Below are 15,052 nucleotides of genomic sequence, written 5' to 3'. Positions count from 1 at the left end.
TGTATTTGAACTGTTTGTTGTCTGGTGCACACTGCTTGAACGCCCAAGTTGGAGCAGTCTTAAATTGATACTATTATGGTTATTATTCAATGGACTTATTGAATATGCTTGCATGAAAATGAATCTCAGGTTTGTAAATGGTGACAGAAATATACGTTGAACTTTTGAACTTTGAACCTGATCAGTTTCTTTCGACGTCTGGTTTTGTTATTCTCAATCCAATGCGCATGGGACAATCACATTTGGTCTCCACATTGATCAATCCAATGAAACTACATTGCACTGCCTCCTTGAGTATGGAGGTCAAAACTGCATGCAGTACTCCTAAAGTGTTCTCAGTAAAGCCTCGGACAACTGTTCCAATGTTTCTTGCCTGTTGCATTCCAATACTGTTGCTATAAAATGCAACTTGCTCTCTTCGATTGTTTCCTCATGGGTCCTACTGGTGTTTGAGTGTTATTTAAGCAGGAGGACCAAAGGGCTTACTCAGAATTTCAGCGTCTAATCCTCCAAAAAAATTATTTCTGAATCTAAATTTTAGAGACCAGAGTTTACTCAGCTACTAGTCAGAGGAAATCAGAGGACAAATGTGATCAAACTTTTCCCAGATGGAGGGTTTAGAAATGAGCTGAATGATCTTTAAGTTAAAGCTTGGTCAATCAGGACCAAGATCTGGAAACATGTTTCGAGTTCAAGTTTATTGTCATTCAAGTATACAGTGAAACAAAACACAGTATATATAGTCAAACAACAGGAATTCTGCAGATGCTGGAAATTCAAGCAACACACATCAAAGTTGCTGGTGAACGCAGCAGGCCAGGCAGCATCTAGTCCTGACGAAGGGTCTCGGCCTGAAACGTCGACTGTACCTCTTCCTAGAGATGCTGCCTGGCCTGCTGCGTTCACCAGCAACTTTGATGTGTGTTGCTTATATATAGTCAAACACAGCACATATAGTTCCAGCACATTCAGTCAGAAAATAAAATTAGCACCAGACCCTGAGTGACATGGCCTGAAGGTTGACAGGTTGCCAGAAAGTGTGAGGTGCATGTTTATGTGAGACAGTATAATGTTCCTGACACTATTATAATAACACAAGCAGTCGTATAAATATGTGAAACAGCAGCATAAAAGATGAAAAGTGACCAATGCGGAATGAGAGTGTGTCTGTGAGTTGGGGAGGTGGGGAGGTGGGGTGGGGGGGAAGCAGGACATCAACACAAGATTTACACATATGCTGGGTGGCAGCAGTGAGTTGTACACAATGCAGCTGACACCCCCACATCGAGGGTCTTTGAGGGAGAGTCCTCCTTGAGAGAAAGATGGAGCATCGTCCCTCAAAGACCCTTGGTGTGCAGGCGGTGTGGACAGGGAGAGGGTCAGGTACTTGAAGAGGCCAGCGGTTGTTGTGCAAGGGTTATGGAACAAGGCAGGCCAAAGATCCACTAGCTGAGTCGGTTTAAGGGCTGAATGGTCCCCTGAATCCTGCCTACAACATCCAACTCTATGTGTTCTACTCTGACCTGCCACTGAAAGCCAATGGGGGTGACACACATCAAAGTTGCTGGTGAACACAGCAGGCCAGGCAGCATCTGTAGGAAGAGGTGCAGTCGACGTTTCAAGCCGAGACCCTTCGCCAGTCCTGACGAAGGGTCTCGGCCTGAAACGTCGACTGCACCTCTTCTTACAGATGCTGCCTGGCCTGCTGCGTTCACCAGCAACTTTGATGTGTGTTGCTTGAATTTCCAGCATCTGCAGAATTCCTGTTGTTTGCCAATGGGGGTGAGTTCATTTTCAATGGTGTCCAGGCAATAGGGGTGCAAGGGTCTGGTAGAAGGGACATCCTTCTGATCTGAAACACACCCAATGTTCATTCTTTTGAAGTAAAAGGGGAGGGGCTGCTCCAAAATGAGCAGGAAACTGGCTCCATCAGCAACTTTGAAAATATCCTCACAATGAAATGAGTAGTTTACACATCCTGTGCCTAATCTTCTTTTGAACAGGGTGACGGGAATATTAGATACTATGAAATCAGCACCGAGAAGCCATATCTCCACTACCTGATGGAATATCGCTCACCGGCCCCTCAGAAGGGGATGGGTAAGATCACACATTTACCCAGATGGTTTACAATCCATTGTGCAGAGAATTAATTGCAACCACTCAGAACCCCTCTGGTAGTTAATAAAATCAAGCCAGGTTAAGAAAATAGAATATTACAGCACAGTACAGGCCCCGCAGCCCACGATATCATGCCAACATTTTAACCTACTCCAAGATCAATCTAACCCTTCCCCCCCCCCCCACATAGCCTTCCATTGTTCTATTATCCATATGCCTATCTACTACTACTACTACTACGACTCAGGCCGAGAGGGGGTCTCTCTATCTAAGGGTCTCTTAAATGTCCCTAATCCCTAATGTATCTTCATCTACCACCACCCCTAGCTGCGCATTCCACGCACCCACCACTCTCTATGTAAAAAGCCTACTTCTGATATACGCCCTCCACTTCCCTCCAAACACCTTAAACCTCTGCCCCCTCTCACTAGCCAAAAGATCTCTGGCTGTCCACGCTCTTTATGTCTCTTATCATCTCGTACACCTCTCTGGAGTCACCACTTACCTTCCTTTGTTCTAAAGAGAAAAGCCCCATCGCACTCAACCTCTCCTCATATGACATCAGAATCAGGTTTAATATCACAAGCATATGTCACGAAATTCCTTAACTTCATGGCAGCAGAACAATGAAATACATAAAATGAAAAAAACTGAATTACTTTAAGTATATGTATGTCTATTAAATAGTTAAGTTAAGTAGTGCAGAAAGAAACAGAAATAAAAAGTAGCGAGGTAGTGTTCCTGAGTTCAATGTCCATTTAGAAATTGGATGGCAGAGGGGAAAAAGCTGTTCCTGAATAGCATGTTCTCTAAGGCAGACAGCATTGTGGTAAATCTCCTACGCACCCTCTCTAAAGCTTCCACACTTACGCTTTATATTTTTATGGCTCAGTTTTTAAGCTCATTTGTAGTTCGTTTGTATCTCCTACAGGTGTGATGCCAAAACACGGGCTGGATGTGTCCATCTGTGAGGTGTTCCGGTTTTACAAACTGGTCACACTGAAAGGAGTGATTGAACCGATCTCGATGATTGTGCCAAGAAGGGTGAGTGAAATTGACACAAACTGGATGTAATTCTAGTCAGCACATTACAGGAAGGATGACAATCTAGAAGGTGATGGTGAAGCCAGGTGGGTGGGAAAGGTCAAGGGCTGGAAGGAATCTGATAGGAGAAAGGGGAGGGGGGGAGAGCCCGGGAGGGGTGATGGGCAGATGAGAAGATATTTATAAGCTATCTTGTGTATTTGTATTTATAGTGTTCTTTTTATTATTGTGTTCTTTATCATATTGTGTTTTTTTTTCGTGCTGCATCAGATCCGGAGTAACAATTATTTCATTCGCCTCTACTAGAAATAACATTAAACAATCTTGAATTTTGAATATTTGAGAAATTGGCAGTGAAGTTAAAGTTTAGAAGCCTTGCACATCATGTCAGGACAAGGCCCCCACTGAGAAATCAACTGGGGACTCCCACCAGCAATGAAGAAACAATGAGACATTTCCAGGCCAGAATAATGCGTAGCTTAATGGGGAACTTGGAGATGGTAATGTTCTCAGGCATTTATCCCCTTAAATTCTAGAGGTTTGGGAGATGTTACCAAGAAGCTTTACAGGATTATGGAGATTGATGGTAAATGGGATTGATAGGGAAATTTTAAACAAATCTTCAAGAATTCAAACTGCTCCATGGGTGCTCTGACACATGTTGCTAGTTTGAGTAATTAATTTCCAGGAGATGTTTTTCTCCTTCTGGTATATATTGTTTCTTTTTTTTCTTTTCCCCTCCGCTTTCCATCTTCTTTTATTCTCCACTCTGGCTTTTTACCTCTTCTCCTTACCTCCCTGTTACCTACTACTTTCCTTTCTCCCATGGTCCACTCTCCTCTCCTTTCTCTCCAGGCCTTTACCTTTCACGTCCACCTGGCTTCACCTATCATCTTCTAGCTATCCTCCTTCCTTCCCCCCCACCTTCTTATTTTGGCTTCTTCCCCCTTGTTTTGCAGTCCTGATGAAGGGTCTCGGCCCTAAACGTCCATTGTTTATTCATTTCCATCGATGCTGCCTGGCCTGCTGAGTTCCTTCAGCATTTTGAGTGCATTGCCCTGAATTTCCAGCATCTGCAGAATCTCTGGCATTTTTAGAAGTTCAGGTGAAATTTGAGTAAAAAGCTTTGCGACCTAAATAGAAGTGTTTTCAATAAAACCCTTAATGTTCCATACAAACTGAAACTTTATTTGATAACAATACTGAGAAGGACCTTGTGACATGTTTCTATGAGAAATGTTTCACGCAAATGCAAGTTATTGTTTTTGCTAATGGTCAGACTGTCCTTTGAACTTGACTGCTCACCCTTTAGCAAAAGTCACAGAGCTGGAGAATTTGTCACCATATATTGCTTGCACTCATTTCAAGAGGACTAGAATATTAAAGCTGGGATGTAATGTTGAGGCTTATAAGGCATTGGTCAGAATGTAATAATGAGCAGGTTTGAAACCTTTATCCAAGAAAGGGTGTGCTGACATCGGAGAGGGCCCAGAGGAGGTTCACAAGAATGATTCAGAATAAAATTGTTAACATGAGGAGCATTTGATGGCTCTCGGTCTGTACTCACCAGAGTTTTAGGAGAATGAAGGAGGATCTCATTGAATCTTGTTGAATACTGAAAGGCCTACATTGAGCGGATGTGGAGAGGATGTTTCCTATAGTGGGGTAGTCTAGGACCAGAGGGCACAGCCTCAAAATGCAAGAACGTCCTTTTGGAACAGAGATGAGGAGGAATTTCTTCAGCCAGAGGGAGGTGAATCTGTGGACTTCATTGTCACAGATGGTTATGGCGGCCAAGTCATTGGGTGTACTTAAAGTAGAGATAGATAGTTTCTTGAGTGTCAACAGCTATGGGGAGAAGGCAGGAGAATGGGGTTGAGAGGATAATAAATCAGCCATGATGGAATAATGCAGTAGACTCAAAGGGCCAAATGGCCTCATTTGGATCCTATGTCTTATGGTTATTATCTGATTGGCCAAGAAGCAGCTTTCTCCTAATCTGTAGTAATACACTGATTACAATAAAGGCAAAGCTCTTCAGTGTCCAGATTGATTTCTCTTACATTGATCTGCATTGCAGTCATTTCCTGAAATCAGTGTGACTCCAGCATTTCCCAAGACAATAATCCCATTGTGAGGGAGGCTTTTAGACCAGAACACAGCCTGCCACTGAGTTCCCTCAGTAACCCATACAGACGAGGAGCATCCAAGTTCAGGAAAAACGTGCTGTCTCAATCATGTCCTATGGCTACATCACTCCGTTTGTGCCTATCTGCATTAAGACAAAGCCTGGCTCCTCTCTTGCAAAGTACATGTGCATGTTTAGGACAAGTCTCAAGATGTTACCAGCCTCTACAAGACAGCGTCTTCAATGGGGGAAGCAGAAGTGTGCACACCAATGAACTCCCAGGTAGAATCAATGGGAAGAGTTTTATTTTGCAGATGTACAAGGCACATTCCAACAGGAATCCTGGTGCGAATCTGGAACAGTCTCCCAATGAGTCAAGGATTTACAGTAGTTCAATAGACTACTGTAGAGTGAGAGAGTGTGGAAGTTAGGCAGGTAGCTGGAATCTAACTGTGGCACAGTTGTGCTTTACAGTATTTAGGCCCCCTAGGATTTTTTTTACAGGGTTTCAGACAGTATGGCCTCCACAGAGCCCTGATCTCAACATTGTCTGTCGGGGGTTACCTGGAGAGACAGAAACAAGCAAAGCCGCCAAATTATGCAGAACTGTGGCAGGTTCTCCAACCTACCAGCTGATTTTCTTGCACGATAGTGTACCTAAGAGGATTGGTGCAGTTTTAAAGGCAAAGGGTGGTCTCACCAAATATTGATTTGATTTTGTATTTTTTACTGTTTACTGTTCTTTATAGGAAATTCATTAGAATCCTTTTATTTTATTATTTTTTAATGCATATTCACTTTAAAGAATTTTATTTACATGTGCCAAAGAGTTTTGCACAGTACTGTACAGACCCTTCCCCAGATTATGTACATACAAGTCCAAGCCAAAGTCGAGTTTATTGTCAGATACACAAATACACGTATGCACAGGTGCAACGAAAAGCTTACTTGCGGCAGCATCGCTGGCTCATTGCATCATGTAAGCAGCATTCACAGGAAAAATATTAATTAAACATAAATTATATACAATTTTTACAAGAACGAACACATTTTAGTGTAGAGTGAGCAAGATGGTCGTAATGTTGCTAAACTGAGATGATTTGGGCCAGGCTGGCAAACCTCTGACAAGTGTGCCCAAGATGGCACGCAAAAAACTTTGTTGGCACCTGACATAGAGTACCTCCCCTCGATTCTTTAAACCCCACATATAATAAAAAGATGCATAATGATTATCTTTACTGCCAAGTGAAGCTGTTAATGATTTTTTACAGCCCATGAGTTACGAGATATTTTCACAACAAATGTGTCATGCTGGCTTGGGTGCCAACTAGATGGTTGCAAGAACACATGACGTTGCAAAATCTTCACTGACAGGTGTATGCATCGGTATTTGTATAATGAACAGCTGGGACAGATGGCATTGGCTTCACTCAGCTGATTTTTTTCTTGTCATTTGTGAGTGAGCACTGGATATTCAGTGATAATAAGAGTAAATACTGCATGTAGAATAACACCTCCACGATTATTCATTTTTCAATTGTCTTTTTAAAATATGAATATTAATAAATTTTCATCAGGTTTTCTGAAATGCTTCATTTATTATAATCTGTCTCTGTTATTAATAGTAAAACAATAAATACTAGTGAATATGGAGCAGAACTTGTTAAAATGTTCGGGTATGTTACAAATTGACATGTACAATGTTGAAGGCATCACTTGATTAATGAATGGAAGAAGTTATAGCTGAGAGCTTAACATCCAAAGATAAGCATTGTATTGAAAGGACAAGCAGGAAGGCAGAGGGGGTGGTGTTGCTCTGTTAGTAAAAAAAAATGAAGTCAGATCATTCAGGGGTAAGTGATCATAATATGATTGAATTCACCCTGAAATTTGAGAAGGACAGGCTAAAGTCAGATGTATCAGTATTACAATGGAGTAAAGGGAATTACAAAAGTACAAGAGAGGAGTTGGCCAGAATTGATTGGAAAACTACACTGGCAGAGATGACGGCAGAGCAGCAATGGCTGGAATTTCTGGAAGCAATTCAGAAGGCACAGGATATATACCTCCCAAAGAGGAAGAAGTATCCTAAAGGCAAGATGACACAACCGCAGCTACAAGAGAAATCAAAGCCAATGTAAAAGCAAAAGAAAGGACATATAATAGAGCAGTCAGAGGATTGGGAAGCTTACAAATGCCAACAGAAGGCAACCAAAAAACTCACTAAGAAGGTAAAGATGGAATATGAAAGTAAGCTAGCCGATAATATTAAACAGGATAACAAAAGTTTCTTCAGATACAAAACGTGTAAAAGAGAGGCGAGAGTGGATATGACTGCTGGAAAACAATGCTGGAGAGGTAGTAATGGGAACAAGAAAATGGCAAATGAACTGAATAAGTATTTTGTATCAGCCTTCACTGCAGAAAACTCAAGAAGTATAGTGGAAGTTCCAGATGTCAGGGATCGTGAAGTGTGTGAAGTTACCATTACCAGGGAGAAGGGTCTTGAGAAACTGAATGGTCTGAGGGTAGATTAAGTCACTTTGACCAGTTGGTATACACCACAGGGTTCTGAAAGAGGTGGGTGAAGAGATCATGCAGGCATTAGGAATAACCTTTCAAGAGTCACTACATTCTGGAATGGTTCTGGAAGACTGGGAAATTGCAAATGTCACTCCACTCTTCAAGAAGGGAGAAAGACAGAAGAAAGGAAATTATAGGCCATTTAGTCTGATCTCAGTGGTTGGGAAGATATTGGAGTCATTTATTAAGAATGAAGTCTTTGGGTACTCAGAGGCTCTTGACAAAATAGGCCGTAGTCACCATGGTAACCTCAAGGGAAAATCTTGCCTGACAAACGTGTTGGAATTCTTTGAAAAAATAACAAGCAGGATAGACAAAGGAGAATCAGTTGACGTTGTGTACGGATTTTCAGAAGGCCTTCGACAAGGTGCTACACATGAGGCTGCTAACAAGCTATGAACCTTTGGCAGTACAGGAAGGATTCTAGCATGGATAAAGCAGTGGCTTATTGGCAGGAGGCGAAGAGTCGGAATAAAAAAGGAACCTTTGGTTGGCTGCCAGTGACTAGCGGTGTTCCATAGGTGTCTGTGTTGGAACCAGTTCTTTTTATGTTATATGCCAGTAGCTTGGATGATGAAATTGATGGATTTGTTGCAAAGTTTGCAGACGATATGAAGGTAGGTGGAGGGGCAGGTAGTTTTGAGGAAGTAGAAAGGCTACAGAAAGACTTAGATAGATTAAAGGAATGGGCAAAGAAGTGGCAGATGGAATACAGTGTCGGGAAGTGTATGGTCATGCACTTCGGAAGAAGAAATGAAAGGGTTGACTATTTTCTAAATGGAGAGAAAATACAAAATTCTGAAGCACAAAGGGGCTTGGGAGCCCTTGTGCAGGCTTCCCTAAAGGTTATTTTGCAGGTTGAGTCTGTGGTGAGGAAGGCAAATGTAATGTTTGCATTCATTTCGAGAGGACTAGAATATAAAAGCAAGGATGTAATGTTGAGAATTTATAAAGCAATAGTGAGGCCTCACTTGGAGTATTGTGAGCAGTTTTGGGCCCCTTACATTAGAACGGATGTGCTGAAACTGGAAAGGGTTCAAAGGAAGTTTACAAACATGATTGCGGTTTGAACAGCTTGTCATATGAAGAGTGTTTGATTCCTCTGGAATTCAGAAGAATGAGGGGTGACCTCATTGAAACCTATCGAATAGTGAAAGGCCTTCATAGAGTGGATGTGGAGAGGATGCTTCCTGTGGTGGGGGAGTCTAAGACCAGAAGACACAGCCTCAGAATAGAGGGGTGTCCCTTTAGAACGGAGATGAAAAGGAATTTCTTTAGCTAGAGGGTGGTGAATTTGTGCAATTCATTACCACAGGCAGCCGTGGAGGCCAAGTCTTTATGTATATTTAAGGTGAGGTTGATAGATTCTTGATTAGTTGGGGTATGAAGGAATACAGGGGTGAAGGCAGAAGGTTGGGGCTGAGAGGAAAGATGGATCAGCCATGATGAAATGGCAGGGCAGACTCGATGGGCCAAATGACCCAATTCTGCTCCCACATCTTATGGTCTTATATGGCCCAAGTACATAGAGAAAGAGACAGAGACTCAGGCAGGTCAACATTTCACTGACTATAATGAGAACCGTTGCAGAATTCAAAAGAAAAGAAAACAATAATCCACCAAAATGAAAGAGTAATTAGCTGGAACGTGCATATCACGAGCACAATTGTTAAACCTGTTCTGCAGCCCAACTGCACTGGCGCATAGACCTCAAGGCAGGATCCATGGTTGTGACAGAACTCATCCTTTTTTCCTTAAAAATTTCCATAATTAGTTACTAATGCCATAACAAGTGATAATCTCTGCTCAGAATTACCACGGGACGTGAGAGTTTTTTTTAGAAGATTGTAACCAATTCGGGCACACACTCTCAAAAAAAATGTCTGCCACCCTTGGATTAGGGTTTTGCTGGTGGGTTCAAGAACCAAATGGTTGAAGAGAAATTGGTGGCTGTACCTGAACTTGGTGCTGCGGGACCTCAGGCTTATCCTGCTCTCCGGTGGCAGCTGTGAGAAGATGGTGTGGCCTGAATGGTGGAGATTTTTGATGATAGATGCTGCTTTCCTGAGGCAGCGCCAGGTGTGAATAGCGCCGATGGTGGGGAGAGCTGAGTGCAAAGAGGAATCCGGGAGAGCGATAGGATGGGTTTGCCAGCTGCTGTGGGGGTGCAGGCATCATCGGTCATGTGGGAACTCGCTCTGCAGCCACGTTTCCGACTCGCAGACTGTCAACATCACAAACAGGTCACAGGAACGGAATCCTGTTGTAACTCGGTGACAACCAGTGGCGCAGCTTCCTTCCGTCGCAGTGTAGCAGCATCAGATTAACTACTGACTTAGATGACGTAAAATCTGTTGCTTTGTGGCAGTGGTACAGTGCAGGGACATAAAGTTACGATAAAATACAAGATTAAATAAACAGTGTCAGAAAATAATGAGGTACTGTTCGTGGGTCCATGGAATGCTCGGAAATGTGATGTGAGTGGGAAAATGTTTTTTTAATTTAGAGATACAGCTGTGAAACAGGTCCTTCTGGCCCAACACGCCCACTCAAGTCACCAATTAGCCCACTCGCCGGTACGGCCTTGGGATTTGGGAGGAAACTGGAGCACCCAGAAGAAACCCTTGTGGTCATGGGGAGAACATCCTTACAGACAGCAGTGGGATTTGAACCCGGGCCACTGCCACTCCAATACCATTATGCTAATCACTGGGCTACTGTGCCGAACCCAACTTGTTTCTGAATCATTGAGAGTGGGCCCGCAGGCTCCTGTACCTCCTCCTCGATGGTCGTAATGGCTTGGTCTTTAGAAACAGATACTACCTTTCGAGGCACCACCCCTTGAAGATGTCCTTAATGGAGGGGAGGATATTAAGACCATAGGACCATAAGACATAGGAGCAGAATTAGGCTATTCAGCCCATCCAGTCTGTGCCACCATTCCATCATGGCTGATCCCAGATCCCACTCAACCCCATACACATGCCTTCTCGCCATATTCTTTGATGCTCTGACTGATGGGAAACTATCAACTTCCGCCTTATATATACCCACGGACTTGGCCTCCACCACAGTCTGTGGCAGAGCATTCCACAAATACACTACTCTCTGGCTAAAAACGTTCCTCCTTATCTCTGTTCTAAAAGATCACCCCTCAATTTTGAGGCTGTGCCCTTTAGTTCTGGATACCCCCACCATAGGGAGCATCCTTTCCACATCCACCCTGTCTAGTCCTTTCAACACACAGTAGGTTTCAATGAGATCCCCCTGCATTCTTCTAAATTCCAGTGACTACAGGCCCAAAGTTGCCTCATTGATATTGGGAACATGCCAGCGTTCAAATATTTTAACAAGGTCTTTCTTGAACTGTGCTACCTGCAGGGTTCTCTTGGTTAGTTTGAGGTCCTGGGTGACTGGTAATAGGCAGGTTTTTTTGTGAGATACCGAACTGTGTAAAAGTCTTAAGCACATATATATATATATATATATATAGCTAAGGTGCCTAAGACTTTTGCACAGTACTGTATTTGTCAATGTGGATCAGAGAGCGAGTTTGTAAATCCGGCGGTAGCAGAAGGATGCTGGGAATGGTGAGGATGGCGTATCGCAGGAGGGATGTGGGACAGGTGGCAGAGAAGGAGTGCCGGGACGGGGAGGAGAGGTTGTAGAGGGGTGTAAGGGTGCAGACACACCCAGCCCTGAGATACCAGGCAAGGTCATTTGATTCCAAACCATGAGTTTATTGATCATTACAAAATGTATCTCTGGAGCTTCCCACTCACTTCCCTCTCCCGCTCCTCTCCCTTTCCCTTTTCCAAACCCTGGCTCCCCTCTCCCTGCCCCCTTCCCACTCTCAGTCCATAACAGACACCCATATCAAAATCAGGTTTATCATCACTCACATATGTCATTAAATTTTTTTTTGTGGTAGGAGTATAGTGAAATATATAAAATTACTACAGTACTGTGCAAAAACCTCAGGCACCCTAGCAAATTATATGTGTCTAAGACTTTTGTGCAGTATTGTAAATTAATCTGTCCATGCAGAAATAGGTTAATTGGTCATTGTAAATTGTCCCGTGATTAGGTTGGGGTTAAACCAGGGTTGTTGAGCCTTGCTGGGACGGCACAATTGGAGGGCTGGAAGAACCAAATAAATTATCTGTAAATAAATAAACAGGCATTGGGTGGTCTTCCTTGTGACCACTTCTAATTCACTGTGTTTGATTGTTTTTGTTGTTTTTCAGTCTGAAACATACCAGGAAGACATTTACCCAATGACACCAGGGACTGAGCCTGCTCTAACGGCAGAAGAGTGGCTAAGTGGAATGAACAGAGGTGTGATTCTTTAATATTCACTTTTCTGTGCCAACTTCACCGATAGTCCCACCGCTGTTCATGGGACTGTGATGTCAGAGGTCAAATAAAGGGACATACCGGTGAATGGACCTGGGCCTTTTCTGTTGTTAGTCATGAAACCTACTCAGAATCTGGTGCATTATCACAGACTTAAGTGACATGAAATTTGTTGTTTTGCAGTAGCAGTACTTTGTATAAAGACATAAATATATTATAAATGATATAAATGAATATATAGTGTAAACAAAAGAATAACAAAGTAGTGATCAAAGGTTCATGGACCCCATTCTCATGACAAGGGAAAGAAGCTGTTCCTGAATCATTGAGTGTGGGTCTTCAGGCTCCTGTACCTCCTCCCTGACAGTAGTAACAAAAAGAGGGCCTGTCCTGCAGTGACCCACGGTGAACCCCATAAACTGAAGGAAAAGCTTGGTTTCTGTCAGAAAAATAAAGTTAAGTTAGATTTATATCATTTTCCCTTTAAAGAATTGTTCAAAAGAATTTCGGGGCTATCAGAAAAGAATAGGGCTGTGAGATCAATCAGACAGCTTTATGAAGAGCCAGACCAGAACAACAGACTGAATGGTTTCCATTGCTAATGTTTCTATAGTTTCATGTTTCTAGAAGAATAATATATTTTTAAAATATTTAATAGGTTTCAATTTGTTTTGATGATGCATTCATAGCTTCAATAGAACACTTTTCATCATTAAAGGCACTACATAAATGCACATTATTATTGTTGTTTATCCTGAAATAATGTGCTGAATTTTCCTCTAAGATACACTGAGTGGCCACTTTATTAGGCACACGTATACCTTCTCATTAATGCATATATTTAATCAGCCAATCATGGGGCAGCAACTCAATGCGTAAAAGCATGCAGACATGGTCAAGAGGTTCAGTTGTTGTTCAGACCAAACACCAGAATGGGGAAGAAATGTGACTTTAACCATGGAATAATTGTTGGTGCCAAACGGAGTGGTTATAGTATCTCGGAAAAACTGCTGATCTCCTGGGATTTTCATGCACAACAGTCTCTAGAGTTTACCAAGAATGGTGCAAAAACCAAAAAACATTCAGAAAGCAGCTGTGGGCAAAAACGCCTTGTTAATGGGAGGGGTCAGAGGAGAATATCCAGACTGGTTCAAGCTGACAGAAAGGCGAATGTAATTCGAATAACACATGTTACAACATTGGTGTGCAAAAGAGCATCTCTGGATGCACAACAAGTCGAACCTTAAAGTGGATGGGCTACAGCAGCAAAAGACCATGAATATACAAGCAACACACACAAAAATGATGGTGGAACGCAGCAGGCCAGGCAGCATCTATAGGAAGAGGTACAGTCGATGTTTCGGGCCGAGACCCTTCATCAGGGCTAACTGAAAGAAGAGGTCCTGTTAATCCTGACGAAGGGTCTCAGCCCAAAACAACGACTGTACCACTTCCTATAGATGCTGCCTGGCCTGCTGCGTTCACCAGCATTTTTTGTATGTGTGGCTCGAATTTCCAGCATCTGCAGATTTCCTCATGTTTGCGACCATGAATATACACTCAGTTGCCTCTCTATGAGGTACAGGAGGTATCTAATAAAGTGGCGGATGAGTGTATGTTTGCACCATAGTAGAAAATGGTTTTCATTTGTTTAACAAATGGGTCTTTGAGAGGAAAGTTAATTCATATTTTGTGATCTAAGGCAGGAATTAGTAGCTCCTTTTCCTCTGGCACATCTGCTCTGTGGTTTTGTCCTTACAGATCCGATCCTAATGTCTTTGAAGGAAGGTTACAAATCCACAAATATTGCTTTCAAGCCACCAAAAAAGGACAAGAAAAGTGTGGTGGTGAATGGAATCGATCTACTGGAAAACGTACCACCTCGGACAGAGAACGAGGTGGGTCTGCTGACACGCGGAAACATGCAGTTAAACTTGCCATTTCATGGGTTCCCATATCTCCCCTGTGAGTTTCTGAGGATGGGTCAAATCCCTGACCCTTCTCATGCATGGGGCGCAGAGCAAGCTCTTGATTAAATGTTCGGCCTTTCAAAGAGAAGGAAAATGGAGCAACAGTGGGCGCCACTGTAGTGTAGCAGTTAGCGTGATGCTGCTACAGCTTGCGGTGTTCCGGGGTTCAGAGTTCAATTCCGCACCATTGTGTAAGGGCAGCACAGTAGCGTAGTGGTTAGCACGATGCTTTACAGTACAGGCAACGTGGGTTCAATTCCCACCGCTGTCTGTAAGGAGTCTGTATGATCTGCCCATGACTGTGTGGGTTTCCTCTGGGTGCTCTGGATTCCTCCCACAGTCCAAGGATGTTGTTAGGTTAGTTGGTCATAGTAAATCGTCCCGTGATTAGGCTAGGATTAAATGGGGGGATCGCTGGGCAGCGTGGCTCGAATGGCCAGAAGGGCCTATTCCAAGCTGTATCTCAATAAAAAGGAAAGGTATGTTGCATCGGGAGTTTCTCCGGTTAGCGGATGATTTCCTTCCACGCCTCTCTGACGTAGAGCGGAACCGCGTACAAGGCAAGTTACAGCAGTGGTTTGCCATTGCCTTCTGCCGGGTGAGTTTCCAGAGATCACCAGCTCATAACCCAGCACAGATGGAAAGCATGCAGGGGAGCCGGCTGGATTCGAACTCGGGACCTTTCTCAATAAATAATAAAAAATATTTACGGATATTAGGAACTTGCTGTGGTGTGTTGGTGTGACATGCAACAAAAGCTAACAACAATGTACAATTACACAGAATAAAGAATTATATAAAAATAAAGCTGGAAGTACAGATATAGAATAAAATGTGTAGAAATACATAA

General features: G+C 42.9%; 1 protein-coding gene across 2 annotated transcripts in view; it reads left to right on the top strand.

Annotated features, from left to right (window-relative positions):
- LOC134355768 (coronin-2B) overlaps positions 1–15,052 on the top strand; it is a 226,523-nt gene that overhangs the window by 197,904 nt on the left and 13,567 nt on the right. For both annotated transcript variants that reach the window (XM_063066148.1, XM_063066149.1), the window contains exons 8-11: positions 2,004–2,100; positions 3,053–3,165; positions 12,124–12,214; positions 13,994–14,130. In XM_063066148.1, the coding sequence (XP_062922218.1) occupies positions 2,004–2,100; positions 3,053–3,165; positions 12,124–12,214; positions 13,994–14,130 (438 nt within the window). The remainder of the gene's footprint in view (positions 1–2,003; positions 2,101–3,052; positions 3,166–12,123; positions 12,215–13,993; positions 14,131–15,052) is intronic.

The sequence above is a fragment of the Mobula hypostoma genome, chromosome 13, assembly GCF_963921235.1.
Source record: "Mobula hypostoma chromosome 13, sMobHyp1.1, whole genome shotgun sequence".
NCBI classification, from domain to species: Eukaryota; Metazoa; Chordata; class Chondrichthyes; order Myliobatiformes; family Myliobatidae; genus Mobula; species Mobula hypostoma.
Note: the sequence above shows the minus strand (reverse complement) of the source record. Positions and strands in the feature narration are given on the sequence as shown.